A 19,616-nucleotide genomic window follows, 5' to 3' on the forward strand; every position below is an offset into this window, starting at 1 on the left:
TTAAACCCTATTATTACGCACTCGCAAGTATGGTCACTGCAACGGTGAAAATATTTATTAAATGAACTTTAATTAATCGCCAGGAAAAAGTTGTTTGCCAAGAAATATCAGTAAAATTTCACTAAAACCTCTATCATACTGACCATTCGAATGCCCATGATGAGCACTTAACTTCAATCAGAAGCTGAGATATCTTGTAATAAGTGTGTCAATCACTACTCGCAAGAGTGTAAAAATATGTTTTAACCTAATAATTCAACAACCTGAAGTCTGAAGACTTTGAAACCATGCTCTACCCCACTCAATATGATGATTCTGATCATTTCAATGCCCAAGATGAACGCTTAGCTCATATCATAATTCATAAGCTGATATATCTTGAAATAAGTGCATCAATCGCTACTCTCGAAAGCGTAAAAATGGGATTTGATCTAATAACTCAACAACCTGAAGTCTCAAGACTTTAAAACCATGATCTACCCCACTCAATGTGATGATTCTGACCATTTCAATGCCCAAGATGAACGCTTAGCTCCAATCAGAAGCTGATATATCTTGAAATAAGTGCATCAATCGCTACTCTCGAGAGCGTAAAAATGGGATCTGACCTAATAACTCAACAACCTGAAGTCTCAAGACTTTAAAACCATGCTCTACCCCACTCAATGTGATGATTTTGACCATTTTATGCCCAAGATGAGAGCTTAGCTCCAATTAGAAGCAAAGATATCTTAAAATAAGTGTGATAATTGTTACTCGCGAGACTGCTAGTATAGTAAAATCGGATTTTAGGCGATTTATCAAAAACTAAGTCTCTTAGGCCTTAAGTATCTTTGTAGCACTAATATAAACATGTATCTTAGGCACATTTTGGTTCATGGCTGAGGTCTGTATCTCAATCAGGAGCCGAGATAATTTATACTGGAGGTCACGATATGGGTGCGGTAAAAAAGGGCGTGATTCCGAGAAATGCCCCACTGGTGAAATAGTGTACCCGAGTCAATTGTGTTATTTAGGGTCATATAAGTCGGATTACATCGAGAAACTTAGCGAAGGTCCCAATTTGAGCAGGACTTTTTCCAGTTCCAGGATTATATCGTTTTTATCATATATGTTTTATCCCTCAAAAGTCGACCTTATATAATAATATGACATAATTTTTATCTTCACTATGCTTATTTGCGAATGGTTTATACTGAAATGGTTTTCATCGATCCTGTACAGTTACACTGTTAGAGATGTAAGATTCGACGGAATTAGAGAATCAAAATCACTGAAAGGGGTAGTGACCATCTACTTGCTACCCTGATTTAATATCATTATATAATCATCTTGCCTTTGTCACGAAATTCATCAATCAAGGGTCAAGAAAAAATAGTCTTGCTTTAGGTCTTTATATTGTCTATAGATTTGATATCTACAGAAAGTGCAAGTTGTTACAGAAAGCGATTTTTCTGTGAGGTCAAACCTACTTAAGGATGTCCTTGCTGTCCCAGAATTGTTATAACAATATACATATAAATATGCATGGTTAGACAGCTACAGTACATATTCAAGGGAATTTTAGTCTAATATACAAAACTATAAGTTGCATTTGAGTGTACTGCAAACTTGCTTGATTTAATGATTAACAGCAGTAAAATTTAAATTGGTATATTTTAACAGTTTTTTTTCTTTTTCATAGGTCATGGCATGCCCATACAAAGCAGATGCACGAAATCCTTCTTCAATGAGTGTCACAGAATGGACATTAGCGGTAAAATATTGCCATGCTATTACTTCAGTATATAACATTTTTTAACAATTACTTATTGATTCTCGATTTACAATTAACAAGCCATGATTATGTAAGATATTAACTGATTATGCTTCATATCATTTCAGATTCGACCAGATAAGCCCTCGGACTGTAAATGGGCAATTGGATCATCTGAACCTAGTCCTCACGTACACAACAAGTGGGCACCACCGTAAGTAGAATTATAGTAGTCCTCATGTACACAACAAGTGGGCACCATGACCACCGTGAGTAGAATTATAGTAGTCCCCACGTACACAACAAGTGGGCACCACCGTAAGTAGAATTATAGTAGTCCTCATGAACACAACAAGTGGGCACCACCGTAAGTAGAATTATAGTAGTCACAGTGGAATACATATAATCATATTTTATTCTCAATTTTAAATTGGAAACAGCTTACGTAAGCCTCTTAATTCAAAATAATAATAATATATTGTATCAACAGACTGCACTCAGTATCATTTAAGTTTAACCAGTAAGAATACAGTAAGAATACAGTAAGAATACAGTAAGAATACAGTAAGAATACAGTAAGAATACAGTAAGAATACAGTAATAATACAGTGAGAATGGGAAGAATCACATAATTTGTATTTTCAGAAAGTTTGGTGTATTGGATAACATTTTGGATCATATTGGCAACACTCCCCTGGTTAGGCTTGATAGGATTAAAAAGGACAAAGGCCTCAAGTGTGACCTCTGTAAGTAAAGCTCAGTTCACTTGAATGAATACAGAAACTCCAATCTTAGCTGTATTTTTCACTTCAATTCTAATTTGTGATTCGTGACAATTGACAAAATATCTGATCAGTCGCGAAGTGTGAGTTCTTCAATTCGGGGGGCAGTGTAAAAGATAGGATAGGATTGAGAATGGTTGAGGAAGCAGAGAAAGCTGGAACTATCAAACCTGGCGTTCACACTCTTATTGAACCAACCTCTGGAAATACAGGTGAGGGATAAACCGGTGAATTTTATAGTTTATAAGTTATCTGCCTATATTTATATTGCAGTTATAACTTGCAGTTATAACTGCAAGTTTTGTATACTTGATATGCAGAAACCTAAGATCTGATCATTATAAAATAGAATCATGCTCGTCAATACCTTCCCTTCCCATTCCAGGTATCGGACTGGCACTGACAGCTGCTGTGAAAGGTTATCGCTGTATCATTGTTATGCCAGAGAAGATGAGTAATGAGAAGGTCAGTGTTTTGAGGGCACTGGGTGCTGAAATCGTCAGGACGCCTACTTCTGCTGCTTTCGACAGTCAAGGTTATTTTTTATTCTCTTTTTTTAACCTATTTTATAATCAGGGTAAACTGTGGGTAGTTTCGCTTTTCCATTAGAATGGCTTTACAAAAGAAGTCATTAAAATAATAATGAGAAATTTATGAATGGTCTTATCCTATCATTATTGTCCAGTCTGTAGGTCAAAAGAAAAATTTTGTTGGCTCTAGATGGCGAGCAGGCCAAATGATTTAACTGTAAAATCTTCAGAATCTCACATTGCTGTGGCCCAGAAGCTGATGGATGAAATTCCTAACTCTATTATTTTGGATCAGGTAGTTTATCACTTCCTTCGATATAACGGCCACCTACAGTAAACAGTGTTTTATTTAGATTATTTTAAATAATTAAATGCATGTTTTAGAGCCGCATAATCAATAACAGAGTGGAAAGTTGAGATTAAGTTCGGAAATTTGAACCATAGTAGGAATTTTAAGTAGTTAAGTTTCCCTCTATATCATAATTGAAAGTTATATAATATATAACCCATATAAGTTATAAGTTGTTTTAAAAGTAAACTGATTTAAAGTAAAAGGTCACAAAATTCCTCGTTATCAACGCACATCCCCCAGGGAATATGTTATAAGTTACGGTATTTTGGGTCGACAATATATACACCGTGATAATACCAATTTTAAAAGTTTAGATATAAATTTAAGTTTCAAATTACAAGGCATGTTACCGATAATTCAATAAATTGTATCATTAGTAATTGAACAGCAAGCTCGTTTTAAACAAAGCTACACTGAAAAGTTAGCTTTTAAACTCGGCTTGACTGTTATTCTCTGTATTAATGCTTTTCATACAAGTCACAACAAGGTCTTCATGTTATGTACCTTAGGGCCAACAAATTTGGGTCACAATAAATTTGGTTACTATAATTTTGGTTACCATAATTTTAGGCGCAAATTTCGCAAATTTTTAGTCTACAACAATTTTAGTCGAATTTTTTGACTTTTCTAGACCATTTTCCATTCCATTTATTTATTTATTTATACATATTTTTTCCCTTCAATTTCGCATATAAAGTCATACTTTATAGTTAACTAAATACAGACAACGGAACACATGTATCAGAAATTTCCCATGGGCCCACGGCGAGCCAACATGTTACATACATTAGTTACATATCATAGCATACAATTTCTTATTACACGCAGTAGGGACCTGTTATGTGTACAGTTAGCGATATTTAACTGTTTATCATAAACATTTGATAAAGAATGTAAGCTCAATAAAATTTAATTCATATAATATGCTCTACTAAAATTTTGGTCTACTTCAAAATTAGTCGCCGAAAAATTTAGTCACATGAAATTTGGTTTACAACAATTGTAGTCAAAAGTTTGACTAAATTTATGGTAGACTAAATTTGTCGTTCCTAAGGTATCCTGGGTTTGGACAGGATATTACCCGCTTAGAATATTTCCATCACGTTACATAATTCTCAATAAATGTAACAGATTTGTAGTGTTGTAATTAATATAGTTATATTTCAGTACCGGAACGAGTACAACCCCATTGCTCATTATGATGATACTGCTGAGGAATTATTCCACCAGATGGACGGTAAAGATTAAAGAATAATATAACTATTTGTATTGCAGATTAATTGTATTGTAGATTTCCACTGCTTCTTTAACTGCAAAGTGGTTAGTGATGAAAACATGAGATTATAAAATTTGTATTTAATCATTTAAAGGTGATTTTGTTTCAATCTACAGAACTCAGAAGTTGTGTTTACTCTTCCTGTAACTAATATTATTTTCCAGGTAAGATTGACATGGTAGTCGCAGGAACAGGAACTGGGGGAACAGTTACTGGTATCGCCAGAAAACTCAAGGAGAAGCTGCCAAACATTGTGGTATGTGTTATAGTTGTTTAATGTTTATTTACAAATAATTCAGACGAGCCCCTGAATCATGCTGTTTCTAAGTCTACCCTTTGTGGTTAGGAATTATGATACTTGGCCTGGTCCCATTTTGAAGATATGATTTATTTTGACTAGATGAGCCTATTAAGTATTTTAATCTGTTCGTCATGACCTTATAAGGGCAATCGCCAATCGGTGTATCATAATCACCGACTCGGAGCCTCGAAATTAGTCTGGATACGTACAACATATAAACGCAGTATTATCTCGTATAATATTTGTCTGAAAGTATTTCCTTGTGTTTGACAGATTGTAGGAGTTGACCCAGAAGGTTCTAGTCTAGCATATCCAGAATCTCTAAACAAGGAGAGGGAAGGTGAGGCGTACCACGTGGAGGGAACAGGATACGACTTCATACCTACTGTTCTAGACAGAGACTGTATCGACAAGTTAGTTATCTTCTATTTATATTACTTGATAGTTGGGGGCAAGAGTCCTTTAAAAATATATCTGTAAGACTTTTTAGAGCTTGGGCAGATGCAATTTTGAACTTAAAAATACAAATTTTCCGAAAATAACCTTCATTTCTATGACAATTGTAAAATTAAACACGTTACAAAACACATTTTAAATTTCAAATCAGTAAAAAATAAGAATTGAAATCCAAAGGAAATAATTTCCATGAAATTAAGCATTTGCTCGGCCGCATCGAAAACAAATGTTCTCGATATGAGCACACATTTTAGGAACGGTCTTGTGTTCCACTCACATTCCACTCACATTCCACTATTACTGCTTCTTCTGTCTCAAACCTTTAGCTCCTGCTGAAAGATCATCAAGATTTAAGGAGCACCACCTCCTCATCACTAAACATCATGATCAAGATTTAAGGAGCACCGCCTCCTCATCACTAAACATCATCAAGATTTAAGGAGCACCGCCTCCTCATCACTAAACATCATCAAGATTTAAGGGGCACCACCTCCTCATCACTAAACATCATAAGGATTTGAGGAGCACCACCTCCTCATCACTAAACATCATCAAGATTTAAGGAGCACCACCTCCTCCTCCGTAGCGTCGTGTAATAAAGCACCTTTGACATCATCATACTTGTAACTTATCATCAGACAAAGAGAAACAATGTGAACTGTCACAGAGATCGTCATGTTAACCAGGTAAAGATATGTCTCAGTTAAAAAGAGGTTAGTTAGGGACAGAACCAAGTGTAGTGTCAGGGACAGGAACTTGTTAACCCCCGAGATAGAACCTCTATCTTGGGCTGGGATAGTATCCTGTTCGAACTCTTCTCTTATCAGTGATATCGTACCTGTTATCACTCCGGTAGATAATGTTAGGAGAAAGTAGATAACCATCCATATTGGCATGGTGTTATCAGTGTCTTCTCCTATCTCCTCCTCCTTCTCACTTATAAATGTAGTGTAGAACCAGCAGGAACTGAGATATGCAGATACTATCAAACTGATGAAATGCCCCAGAATGAACATATCCGCGAATCTATCACTCCATTTGAAGCGATACTTGATAACGTTGAGCAGAGCAGATAAGAGGAACAGTAAGTTAGTAGCTCCAGACAGATAACTCATAGTCAGCTCATCAAGTCCGGCACTCAGTAGGAACAAGTACACGTAGGTGTGAGTTATGGTGGTGGTGTCCAGGATCTGTACTAGTAAAACTTTTCTAATCTTGCTGTGGACAAGTGAGCTGAATTGGGTCTTGATGTTACCGAACAGTGAGACTGATTTCTTAGCCCGTTTGGGAGTGCCGCTGTAATCTCGAAAGAAGAGAAATGAGATTGAAGCTATTGCTAAGGAGAAAACAAAGCAGGAAGTGCATAAAATAAGCGAGGAAAGTTCCAGAGTAAACATGTTGTATACCAGTCCTACAATGACAACCTGCACAGCTGCCACAACGTTATCTATAACCGATCTAGCTGAATTAATGACACCCAACCTAACCCCATACTGCCGCCCCAACTCTATAAACAAATGTCTCTGAAAGTAAGTCTTATCAAAGTGGGCTATAAGACTGAGAGGGACTGTAAAGATAACAACCACACCCAGCCGGATATAAGGTGACCAAGCAGCCTGGTACATGACAACCCCGTACTGCAATAACAGGGTGCCCTGTATTAAGTACATGGCAGGAAGTAGCGTACCAGGGGGGAGCGTGTAGATGTGTTCGTTTAGTAGGGAAATGGAGAGAGCAGCCAGTGTCAGGAGTACAGCGGTTAGTTTGATGTATTGGGTAGGGTCAGGGAGGAGGTTGTAGGTGTTTACTAGGGTTAGGTAGGTGTAGACGGTGCTGCTGAGGGAGAGGAGGGAGAGGAGCAGGATTATTGTTGTGACTTAACAAGATGGAAAGAAGGTGGGGAGGAGGGAGGAGCAGGAGGGTGTCAGAGTATTGCTAAGTTGGGCTTGTTATTGGGTTTCATATAACAAATTATATTAGGGAAATGTACATTTTCAAGAAACTGGATACAAATTATATAATGTTTTCGCACAAGCAACGCCTTAAACGCCGTACAACAATATGGTATAGACTATAGATATTATTATAGATATTCAAGGAAAAATAGTAAATAAGGCAATATAATTATTTAGAAATTATGCTGTTTAGGTTAGGCTACCTTAACAACACTTCTTACACTATTACAAGCAAACAGGTTATGCAAACAAACCAAGTATGCATACGGCTGTCTCATTTTTTCCTCAACATTGAAATTGTTGAAACATTAAGGAAGAAAAAACCAAGTATCTCAGTTGAGAAATGTGTTAGAAATAATATTTTAAAATGTGTTAGAAATATGTTAGCATTGCCACCACCAGTAGAATTAGTGTAAAAAGAATACTTAATTTCAAGAGTTAATTTAAATTTTGTTAATGATTGAAATACATTTAAATGGCAAAGATAATAATATAACATGATTTTATCCCTTCAGATGGATGAAGAGTGAGGATGGGCCCTCTTTTGCCATGTCCCGCCAACTCATCAGGCAGGAGGGACTGCTTTGCGGCGGAAGTTGCGGTGCTAACGTCTACTGTGCTGTCGAGGTAATTACCAATTAATTAATCAATTAATAAGTTAATTGAATAGTTAGTTAGTTAATTAATTAATTGTTTACTATCAGTTCAGTCGTAGTTGAAACTAATCATTCAGTATTAAGTTCTTTATAACTTTACAAGTAAATCGAGAGTTTTTAATAACTCTAATTATTTTCGCTAATTGCCGCTAATTATTATCACTAATTGCCGCTAATTACAGGCAGCGCGTCATCTGCCTGCTGGGGCCCGAGTTGTCGCCATCCTGCCAGACTCAGTAAGGAACTACATGACTAAATACCTCTCTGATGACTGGATGATAGAGAATGGATTCCTGAACCCTTCTGAGGAGGACGAATTGTCGCTTCAATGGTATGCACTCACTTTCTCTTTCTCTTTCTTTAAGTTAACTTGCAATGGAATGGTTTTAAGTTCTTAAATTGACTGATCAGTTTAGTCGATTGATCGGGTCATCAACCTCTCACTTAGATTTATTTGTCGTTCCTCTTACTTTCATTTTAAATTTTAATTTTTCTCTTATTATATTCCAATATAATAGCTTATTTTGGCAGGTGGCACAAGTTGCCCGTGTCTGTGATAGCCATGAAGGATCCAATTATCATCTCATCCTCAATGAAGTGTCAGACTGCAATGCAGATCATGAATGATAGGAACGTGGATCAGCTTCCTGTTGTGGACACTGACGGCTCTATTTCAGGTAATATTGTATGGTGTGACATTACAACAGGTGCTGTGACATTGTAACAGGTGGTGTGACGTCATACCACGTGATGTGACGTCATAACACGTGCTATTCAAATCTTGATTATTTCTCTGAAGTAGGGGACCAAAACATGAACAGTTTGAGGAATTTTCAAAATATACGAAATATATTAATCACTTAATTATCTACATTACATTATACATCCATCTGATCTATCAATATAATATATTATATTGATATAATCTATTAATAGAATAATTATTACAGGAGCAGTAACGCTTCATAACATGATGAGAAAGGTTACTAAAGGTCAAGCTGCAGCTCAGGATCCTGTCTCCAAAGTCATGTACAACCAATTCCAAAAGGTATTTAAGCGGTTCAATTACTAATTGGAATGATTTAACACTCATTATTGAACTCTTTCAAGTTGAACAATTGACGAATTAATGATATCGATTGATGACAATCGATTTAGTTACAAAATTTGTTAACGCTGTGTTAAACGTTTACTGCAACCTCGTAATGATCATGAAGTGTGATGCCCTAATTAAAATATTTTAATTTCAAGACTGAAATTATAATCATACGTAATAATTTGGAATAATAATTCCATTTTGCTAAAGAGCTCTAAAGTTGCCACCCTGTTAAACAGAGACAAGAATGTGTGCTAAATAATATGCTTGTTTGTTCAGTTGGCACTGATCCAATATTCTGATCATGCCTTTTCTGTTGTCCTGGCAATGATCCAACATTCCGATCATGCCTTGGCAAATGAACATATTTTATTAAACTTTGAAAACTTGGATAGATTTAATCATTGATTCGTTTTGCTATTCTGACAAGTGACAATTCCAAGATAGATGCAGCTATTATAGCCATACTTAACGTTTAGTCTTTCTACACTATTCCAGCAGCTCCTGCTGCCAGGGAGGCTTTATAAACCCACAACCGTATTGTCTTCGTCCCCGTTACATATTTTCATAACCTCGACTCTAGTGCCTGTTATTTTAACATATTATTACACGAACCGTTCTAGAACAAACTCACAGTCGGGAGGTTAACCTTTGTTGAGAGTATTGTATGAGATAAAGGGTCACAAGACACAAGTATTGGAAAGAATTCTTTATACCGGTATTATGGGCGATTTAATTAAGTTATTGAAATGCTTTATCGAAATAATGACTAAAAGATATGAACAGTCGATCGTAAAATTGAACCAAATACAAAATATTATTATTTCAATTCAATCAACTGAATGACTATGAGCCCAATGCTGCATGAGTTCAACGTCCTACACCAACAGAAGCGCAGAGATAGTTATCATTCCAAGCCGGGGTCCCAGGTTCATCGATGAGAATACAGCCTTTTCCCCGAACATCTCCAGCCCACGAGAAAGAAAAATCTAAAGGAGAATCCCGGGGAACACACAAGTAGTTATCTATCCAATGGCCAGGTATTTGATCTGCGACACGTGTACACTTCATTCCAGGAATAACTCCACCCCAACTCCACCTCAGACCGGGGTTCCTGTATCCAGTTTCCCAGCACAACTTGTTATCGGCCCAGTCTGGTGCTCCTGGTTCCGTCACGGAGATGCAGTCGTGTCCTGGCAGAGCGCCAGCCCAGCTCCATTTGTACTGTTTGGGCCAGTGTGGGTAGCCCGCTTGAGCGTCAGATAAGGAGAGCGCTGAGAGGAGAAGGAGGGCGGAACTCAACATGGTCATTTCGTTATGAGGCTGAGTTTTACGGTCGGAGATTTTATATAATGTGAGCTGGATGAGATGTGTTACTTTTGGATAACAATAGTTGTCAATGATTTCTTTTGTACAAAGTGGAGTGTTGTCAGTTGGGAGACTGACAATAACTCGGTGCCTACTTCTTTTATGTTTATAAACATGAGGGAAGACTAGAGGAGAGGGTGTTATTTTCAGATAAATCTTAATTCTGCTACCCCGTACCAACTTCGACGGACGAACATCTTAAGTTTGTATTGTTCTGCTCTTTTGCGCAACTTCTCGCCTCAAGCTCAAGAAGGCTCCCTTTTCATCTGTTTTGTTAGTTCGCATCTTCATGTAAAACTCATTACCAGTACAGCTGGTACCATCATGGTTAGAAATATTGGGGTCACGACAATGTTTGTCAATATTATTTTCGCAATGTTAATTCTGGGGATAAAGATACTGTGGAAAGTCCTGGCAATATTATAATATGATTGATGTACAGTGAAGATTGTGTTAAGAACCTTTTTAAAATTCAAACAGATTACCGTCCGCGTCGTCAAAGTTTAAAATAACAAAATGTTGACAAACATTTTCCGGTATTTCACCCGCTACCAGCTGTACCCTTAACAAGTTAACAATCCGCCAGGGTTTGGGTTGAAACCAGACCCCTATTGTGAGGGTTCCCCGTGAATCTGGGATCTTAAAGATAGTTATGTGTTTAGTTACAATATTCTACATAATGACATTATTAATGTAACGATGTTAAGTAAGTTTCTCGATCGGAGCATTGCATAATATAATATTACATTAGTTCTGGTTATTATTTTCCTCATCTGATTATTTTACTGACGTAAATAATTTGTTTCCAACGGAAATGTTTCTTATCTCATTCCTACACGTATTACAGTCCCTGAGTGCAGACAGAAATTACATCGTATTGACGTATTGTACAAAATTACATTATCTTGTTAGTCTTATCACGCTTTGCCAATTTGACAAGACGCAAGACATATTGTGTTGGTATGGTACAGCACCAGTTTGTCGGGCACGTGGTTACAGTGTGTCGTAGTCACAAGGTACAGTCGGTTGATAACGTGATCAATTCTAGCCAGCGATAAGGACTGGATTAGATACTTTACCGAAATTAGATCCACAGCTCACAATTCACATTATGAGTTACAAAGAAGACGCTTGCGTTCTAAAAGGATTGGCTTATTTTTCTCTTAAACTGCAAGAATAATATCGTGATAATAATACCAGTGACAATATTAGTACGAATTTTGTTTTAAATAATCCCAGCCCTAACTATGAATACTCTGAATGTCAGAGACGTACACCACCGCGATTCGGCGCCGCGAAATTTTCTCCCAGACCGCCGCCACGAAATTTTGACCCAGACCGCGGTCTTTGAGGTATTGGCCGTCAGATCAACAAATACAGCTGTTAACGATAAATTAGTTCTTCAATGTAGAGTGATATTAAGAAAGCGATTCAAATACATAAGTTACACAACCAAATTACCATAATGTACACACTACACAGTACACCTCACAGACCGCGGTTTGGATATCTCATAGTGAGACCGTCGCCACCGGCCAATTTTGGCGTCCAGACCGCCGCCGCCTAAAAGTAACACGGTGCACTGCTGAGTGTGTTAACAGGTCGAACAGGACCGTTCTATTGATCGGGAATATCATGTGTAATATCATTGGGGCTCACTCGACACACAGCATGTTGATGATTTGTGTTTTTATATTCTCATTTCTCAATCTGCAACGGTTAAATCCATATAAATTATAAATCTACATAAGGGCAATTCCACGGTAAGGTTCCACTTGGTGAAAATGAAAAATGTTAAGATAGGCACCTAATTTTGGTTAAAATATGTTCATTAGACTATTAACCTTACAGGTCAACAAAAGTTTTTTGTTTCATATTGCATTAACTTTTGATTTTTCTCATTCAAAGGAACACTACTCGGAAATTTAAAAAATCATTCAAATTTTCAAAGGGCCATAGTTTGGGTATGCAGCAATATTTCTCTATGAAATTCCATACACTTAAGCATAGGCATAAGAATGAGAGCTATGCAAAGTTTCAAAACCGTTGCTCAAATACTTTTTCTAAAAAATTTCCACAAAGATGGTGTCGCGTCCGTCACAAAATTAAGCAAAAAAGTTTTTTCAGAGCCACATAGTGCTATTATATTCAAAAAACCACTGTAACCTATCTCTTCTGAAGGTAAGGGAGTACCGTAGAAATTATCAGACTTGTATCTTTTAAGAAAAAAATTTTGTCCCAACTTGTCGCGTCCGTCACATTTAAAAAAAAATGTTCCAAAAAATATTTTAACAGACTTTAAATGCATTTTTGTTAAAGCTGAGACCGTCCTTAACAAAACATTGTTGTCAAATCGAAAATTGGACAGAAAATGACTGAGTTATGTATAATTTTGTATATGCCCATATATGGGCTTACGGCTCACTTTTAGCCATTTTTATCCATATTTCCATTATTTTGACTAAAACCAAGACAAATTGAAGTCAAATAAGGTTTGACTATGTTGACTAGACTATCAAATAACATCATATGCAATTCAATAATTAAATTTACTGAGTTTTGCCATTTTATTTGCCTTAACCTTTTTCAGGGGTAAAAGGCACAAAAAATGGACTTTACCCTATTTTCGCATATTTTTGAAGTAAAAATTCAATATCTTCCACATTTTAAACACTAAAGTAATGAAACTTTTGGGAGATGGTCTCAACAGTGTGATGTGTTGAACAGAGATGAATGTTTTACCAGAGTTATAAATTTGTTCAAGTAGAGAAATAATTGCTGCCCCTAGATTGATACCCTAGCGTATGCCCAAAATGGACGATTTGGCTATTGCAGACCTCGTGGAAGTACTTGCGGCCTAAAAATTGGCATAAATATAGAATGAAGGTCACTGAACAAGATAAAAGTGTCAAATAGAAGATTTGGAGGAATTGAAAAAAAACGTGTGTCCGTCACAGTCACGTCCGTCACAATTTGAAAATGGCGCCACGCAACTAAAAACTGAGCAATCTCCAAAAAAATGGTATCTCAGAAATCCCTAAACCTTTTTCTATCACTGCATGTCCAAATTAAAGATAATAGATAACGTTTTGAGATAGATTTGGGTACCTTCTGAGTAGACACCCAAAAAAAGTGTCATATTTTAGTCGCGTCCGTCACAGGGGTGCTATCTCAGAAAGTAATAATGGTAGGGGTCTGAAATTTTCACACAACCTATAGAAAGGTTAAATGTGGACTAATAAATAGTTTAAACTGATAAAGAAGCAACATCCTGAGCACAACATTCGTTTGAACTTTAAAAAATGGCATAATCGTGGTGTCCGTCACGGTGGAATTGCCCATAAATGGGACTTCGTACTGAACGGTTTTCGGATTATTGAGTCCGGGCGGAAATGGAAACCCAAGTTATTACTATCTAACGGAAAGATTGGGTGTTGTCTGATAATACCACTTGAAATTACAGTTTACATCGTCACGTTGTCAGAAGTAACTAGATGTTGCTCGGTAGTCGATATTAACCGCCAACTTTAAGTCTTTTAACTATAGAATAGAAGCGTACGTATCATGACGTAACATGGTGTAGTATGACGTTAAATGGTGTAGTATGACGTAACATGACGTAATTCTCGCAGGTTTCTGTGGATACATCTCTGGCTGTAGTTTCTAAGATGTTGGACCACGATCACTTCGTCATCGTTACCAAAGGGTGGCAGTACTGTGAGTAATACTTATAATACTATAAATTACACCAATCATACTAATAGTAATTATGCTATTACATTAATTATGATCATATTAATTATACATAGTTATAATCATAATAATTTTGGTAACTTCATACAAATATTTGTTCATAAAATCTGAACTGATAAAAAAGTCCATAATCTTGGTATTTCAACACTAAGTCTCGCTTGAATGACTTAAATGTACATCTTTGTCGGGTTTATTTTAATGTCGAAGCGTGTAATAAATGTTAGAATTTATTTATTTATTATACTAATAGTAATTATTGCATGGTCAACAATAACCCTGCTGAAAGCTTGCCAGTTAGAAAACGTTAGCTTAGTTCAGTGGACTTTCTTTGTGCAATATAATTAAACATGGTAATCCTGGTTTATTATAACCAAACCAACTTAAATGTGAACATTCTCAGGTTTGTTAGTTCGTGGTTCAAATAAAGTAGAGTCCACGTGTTTCTTACCACCTCACAAATATGCAACACCTAGTAGCTAGTAGCTTATAATATGGTACAGACGTATTCACAAATATGCAACACTTTGTAGCTAGTAGCTTATAATATGGTACAGACGGATTCAGACTTTTGTCAAATTATTAATATTAGTGAGCTTCAACAAAAGAGAGGAATCCAGTTAGAGTTAGGATGTTAATTTCATTTTCTATAAACTAGCTGTTATGTGTGTAAACGAATTTAACTGGTCTAAGAAATGTGGAAGCTACAATTTCAAACATTTCACAAATCTTCAAGTGTAATTCATGACTAGTTCCTATATCACCCTATATCACTATTCTATCTACATTTACGTGGTTACTGTCTGATCGAGTGTTTTAAAAATAAGATGGACCATTTTTGGTTCTTTGCTACCATCCGGAAAATGTACCCCTACATTTTTGGTTCTTTGCTACCATCCGAAAAATGTACCCCTACATTTTTGGTTCTTTGCTACCATCCGGAAAATGTACCCCTACATTTTTGGTTCTTTGCTACCATCCGAAAAATGTACCCCTACATTTTTGGTTCTTTGCTACCATCCGGAAAATGTACCCCTACATTTTTGGTTCTTTGCTACCATCCGGACTTGTACCCCTACATTTTTGTCTCAAAAGATATCTTTGACTATTTAATAATAAGAAAAGACAACATCAGAGTAATTTATTTACCTCATTTATATCTTCTGGTATAAAAGATGTAAGCTTAAGAAAAAGAACTATTAAAACTTAGAAGGTTTACCATGAAAGGAAACAATTGTAGAGCAGAGAGGGTAGGATTATTATTTCCCCTAGAGACTAAAGACTCTAGTTACCTGTGTAACCGGCTCTTACACAGATGTATTTATAACCCAACCGGTTTTTAATACGTCATCCTCACCGAGCATTGGGTATGAAATACTATACTAACTCCCTCTAGCGGTCAGACAAATTCAATATTAATCCTGTCTTAATTATTCAGAGATCGGACTTGAAAGCGTTATTTTATCCAGAATCAGCTAAGTCATAAATGTACACTGATAAGTTCGGTAACTCAATTTCTCAGAAAAACATGTGGCATTAATTTGTCCCGTGAAATGAAGTGAATTACATTTTCATAGAAGCGCTGGTTAAATATATTTGTCTGACGTAATTCGCTGCAGACATGCTGCCCAGACAATGCGTATAAACCATGGCTACTTGTATTAGGAGCAAGTTAAAATTGATAAACAACAATATTGTAGAATATAAGGAGTTTGGCTTGTAGTAAGTTTATAGACTCATGGTGGTCTCTAAGATGAGTCATAATTAAATTCTTCAAAATTGTATTTTTATTCTGATCAAATTTCACGAAGTGTTCTATTAGACTTTCTTAGCGAAACTTCCATAATTTACATTTTTATTTATTATTTCGATCACTTTAGAGAAATAAAAGTTTACAGTATGTAAGTTATTAGTATCTAAGTTAATAGTATGTAAGTTAATAGTATGTAATTTTATAGTATGTAACTACTACTACTACTACTAATATGTCGGAACTAAGTCCGATCTACGCCAGATAACCCCTTCCATATATCCCTGTCCCGCATCAGGGAAAGTCGCGTTAAAGTTGATGCCGTGGCGTCAGTAAAATGGTACGGATAAACATATATATATATATTATTAATATACATATCGTCTCGCTTTATATATAGTAAGATGTAAGAGTTCATTTGTAGTAATTTTCAGACGAGGATGACGGCAAACCTGCACCACGTGAAATGTACATTGGTACTGTCACCGCCTCCCACCTGTTAGCTTACATCATAGCTGGACCTCACCTTTATACCAACGGGGTATCAGATGATAAAACCGTCGGATCAGATGTCGAAAGTTTAAAGTCATGTGATAATGAGTCGTGATGCCGTGATCTGAGTATGTTTCACTTTTTTTGTGAAAGCTGATGTTTCACTTTAAAAGCTGATGTTTCACTTTAAAAAACTGAAAATGTGCTGGTTTGCTGATTTATGTGTGCGTGTGTTATATATTAGTGTATGTTTGCAGTGATCTATATATTCTGAGTCTGATTTTTACAGCACTTAAATGAATTATGGCGAAAATGTGATGATACGGAACATGTTATATATGCACAATCAAATGACCTTTTTTTGCCATTCTAAACTTTTTTTCAATGCATTTTAATTTCAATCATAACAGCAAAGCATCATCCTTTTATTATTTTACTGAGACTCTCGGAGTTCACCAAAAAGCACATAATTTTCAATTTTATCTCAATATTTTCATTTAACCCTCAAATCTTTTCATACATTTTTCGAATTGGGTGATGTTTGACTGCACTAAATACACTATATTTGCACTATATTTGCACTATATTTGCACTATATTTGCACTATATTTGCACTATATTTGCACTATATTTGCACTATATTTGCACTATATTTGCACTACATTTGCACTACATTTGCACTACATTTGCACTACATTTGCAATAAATTCACTTTATTTGTACCTAATAAAGTATGCAGTATGAATAATAATATGGTAAATTTCTCATCTCCAGATATAAGCTTGGTGTGGTTTTAGTTTGGTGTGGTTTTTAGTTCATTTCAAAATATTATGGTAAATATCAAAAACGTTAGTTCGAGTAATAACTGACAAATTAATATATGATTATTCTGGTGAACGGCCAGTACAGTTGGAAATTCTAATAAAATTTAAGGAATTCCTGAAAAAGATCTATATCGACATTTTGGGGCATTTCAATTCACGATACGGCAACTAATGCCAGTAGCCCAGTATACTAGCACTGCGTACTGTGTTTAAGAGGCAATTTATACGTTACAATTATTCCTACCCTTGTGAACATATAAATCTGTGTGAAAGCATTGAACGTGTTTTAAAGGTGCTACCAAAACCCGTTACACCCGTTAAGTTAATATTTGGATGGAATTTGGATACTAAACTCAATCAACTTGATACCCTGATATAATTAGACGTGTAAATGTTACACAATATTGCTTGAAATCAGAAATAACTTTACCTAATATTGCGGTTTGTCATGATGATAGATGGAATGTTCGACGGGAAAATAAAATGCTTGAAATAAGTACTGATTGAGATGGAATAGATGATACTCTAGTAAAATGAACACTAATTATTGTTAACCATTTGCATTATAATATAATAGTAATAACAATGTGTAAAATCCGGATTGGAATATTATTTATGAGTCGCATAGTTGAAATGTTTTCTTGGGTAAATTTCTGTTGATCCCGTTTGATGCGACAAGGAGCCTTTTCCTTGTCGCATCAGACGGGATCAATAGAAACATATCCAAGAAAACAATAATAATATGATATATAATATTGTATTCAGATGACGATGACGGTGTCCACACAGAGAAGCAGATCGTGTTTGGTATACTGAGCAGAAGTGATATTGTACACTACCTTATGAACGAAGGCTCAGAGGAAACACCACCTAAAGTACCCCTTACCAATGGTTTCCACTAGTTCCCTAGGGACCGTGTTTTGGGATGAATCTATTTTTAGAGTTCGAAACGGTGGACATTTTAACATAGAGGTTTCGGACATTTTAACATAGAGGTTTTGAACATTTTTAATTAAAAGTCTAACGAGCATTTTATTTAGGTATATTTTCATTCAAAGAATATGCCGCATGATTATTATAGATAGGGATACTGGTTGGGAGCCGAAACATATTTGTTCTGACACGTGCCATATATTTACCAGTCAGCTGCCATCATTGACCAATCAAACCCCAATATCACTGTCACGTGTCACATAATATGTTTTATCTCCCACCAGTGTCTATTGTTTTAGTTTTAGCATGCTTTGCTTTTTAATGAGTTGTTTTTTAGGTTTCTTTGTGCAAAGTTATATGATTGGGTTTTTGCGTCAAGTTAAAATAGTCTACAGTGAAACTCTGGATTCCGGACCAAACGTTAAAGATTTGTTAATAGTCCCGTCGAAATGCAGTCGAAACCGAGATTTCAGTTTCCACCGTTTATTATGTATAATTAGAACATAGCCGGGATGTGTGACTTCTACGTCAGGCGTGATAGTGAAATTAATCATATTAAGCATCATATTCATATATGATATTGAGCAATGAGCTTCCCAATTCCTTATTCCTTTAATATCCAGACTAACTTATTTTCAAAAAAATAATCTCTATTCTCTGTCCGGATCTAACCGGCCAAAGTTTCACTGTAGTTAAGTTATAAGTATTTAAAAGTGTACATTTCCATTTTATAGTGCTGCGATTTGTATTGAACCTAGTGTCCCTTTTTTAAGTTTGACAAATATGTTATCGTTCCACTACAGCTTCAAAACTCGATTTTAAGATCCAAAATACGATTATTTCAGATACCCTGTCCCGTGACCTCCTGGCTCAGTCAGTTTGTGTCCACTGTCCAGTGTCTCCTCAATTTAGGGCGAGTTGGAGTTTCCGCTCTTCATTTCTTCGAGTCAATTATATTAAGTCGAGATATCACTTAAAATTTGATTTAGAGACATTTTCTTGTGTTTCAAGTGATATCTCAAATTTGGCTCGTAGAAATTCGTCCAAACTTGCACAGATTATCAGCCTTGTACTCATCTTACTGTCTGAAAATCGCATCTGAGGAATTTGGAGATAATCTTCCGTTAGTCGCACCACACCATGAATATATTTTCTTGTGTTCGAAGTGAGGTACATCAACACACGAAACGAAACGAAACGAAACGAAACACAATATTTACTACCCCGCTCGTATGCGACAAAGATATTGCATAAAATATACCTAAATAATTTACACAATACGGTGCCCATGTCTGAGCGGCTCTCCACAAAAACTTTCTCTCTTCCTCAGAGCAGAAAG

At 36.0% G+C, this 19,616-nt stretch overlaps 1 protein-coding gene across 2 annotated transcripts; it reads left to right on the top strand.

The window, feature by feature from the left end:
• The first annotated feature begins 1,688 nt into the window (after positions 1-1,688).
• Positions 1,689-19,030, top strand: LOC134821974 (cystathionine beta-synthase-like). Of its 2 annotated transcripts, XM_063832808.1 has the most exons (16): positions 1,689-1,756; positions 1,885-1,970; positions 2,402-2,502; positions 2,613-2,750; positions 2,924-3,073; positions 3,299-3,363; positions 4,588-4,657; positions 4,861-4,952; positions 5,271-5,410; positions 7,924-8,035; positions 8,247-8,395; positions 8,596-8,741; positions 9,015-9,112; positions 14,161-14,245; positions 16,463-16,648; positions 18,110-19,030. In XM_063832808.1, the coding sequence occupies exons 1-15, from the start codon at positions 1,730-1,732 to the stop codon at positions 16,633-16,635; spliced, it is 1,632 nt and encodes a 543-aa protein (XP_063688878.1). In that variant the 5' UTR covers positions 1,689-1,729; the 3' UTR covers positions 16,636-16,648; positions 18,110-19,030. The 2 variants fall into 2 exon arrangements, with proteins under 2 accessions (XP_063688878.1, XP_063688879.1); XM_063832809.1 differs by lacking the exon at positions 16,463-16,648.
• The last annotated feature ends 586 nt before the right edge of the window (positions 19,031-19,616 follow it).

The sequence above is a fragment of the Bolinopsis microptera genome, chromosome 10, assembly GCF_026151205.1.
Source record: "Bolinopsis microptera isolate Bmic1 chromosome 10, MBARI_Bmic_1.0, whole genome shotgun sequence".
Classification (NCBI taxonomy): domain Eukaryota; kingdom Metazoa; phylum Ctenophora; class Tentaculata; order Lobata; family Bolinopsidae; genus Bolinopsis; species Bolinopsis microptera.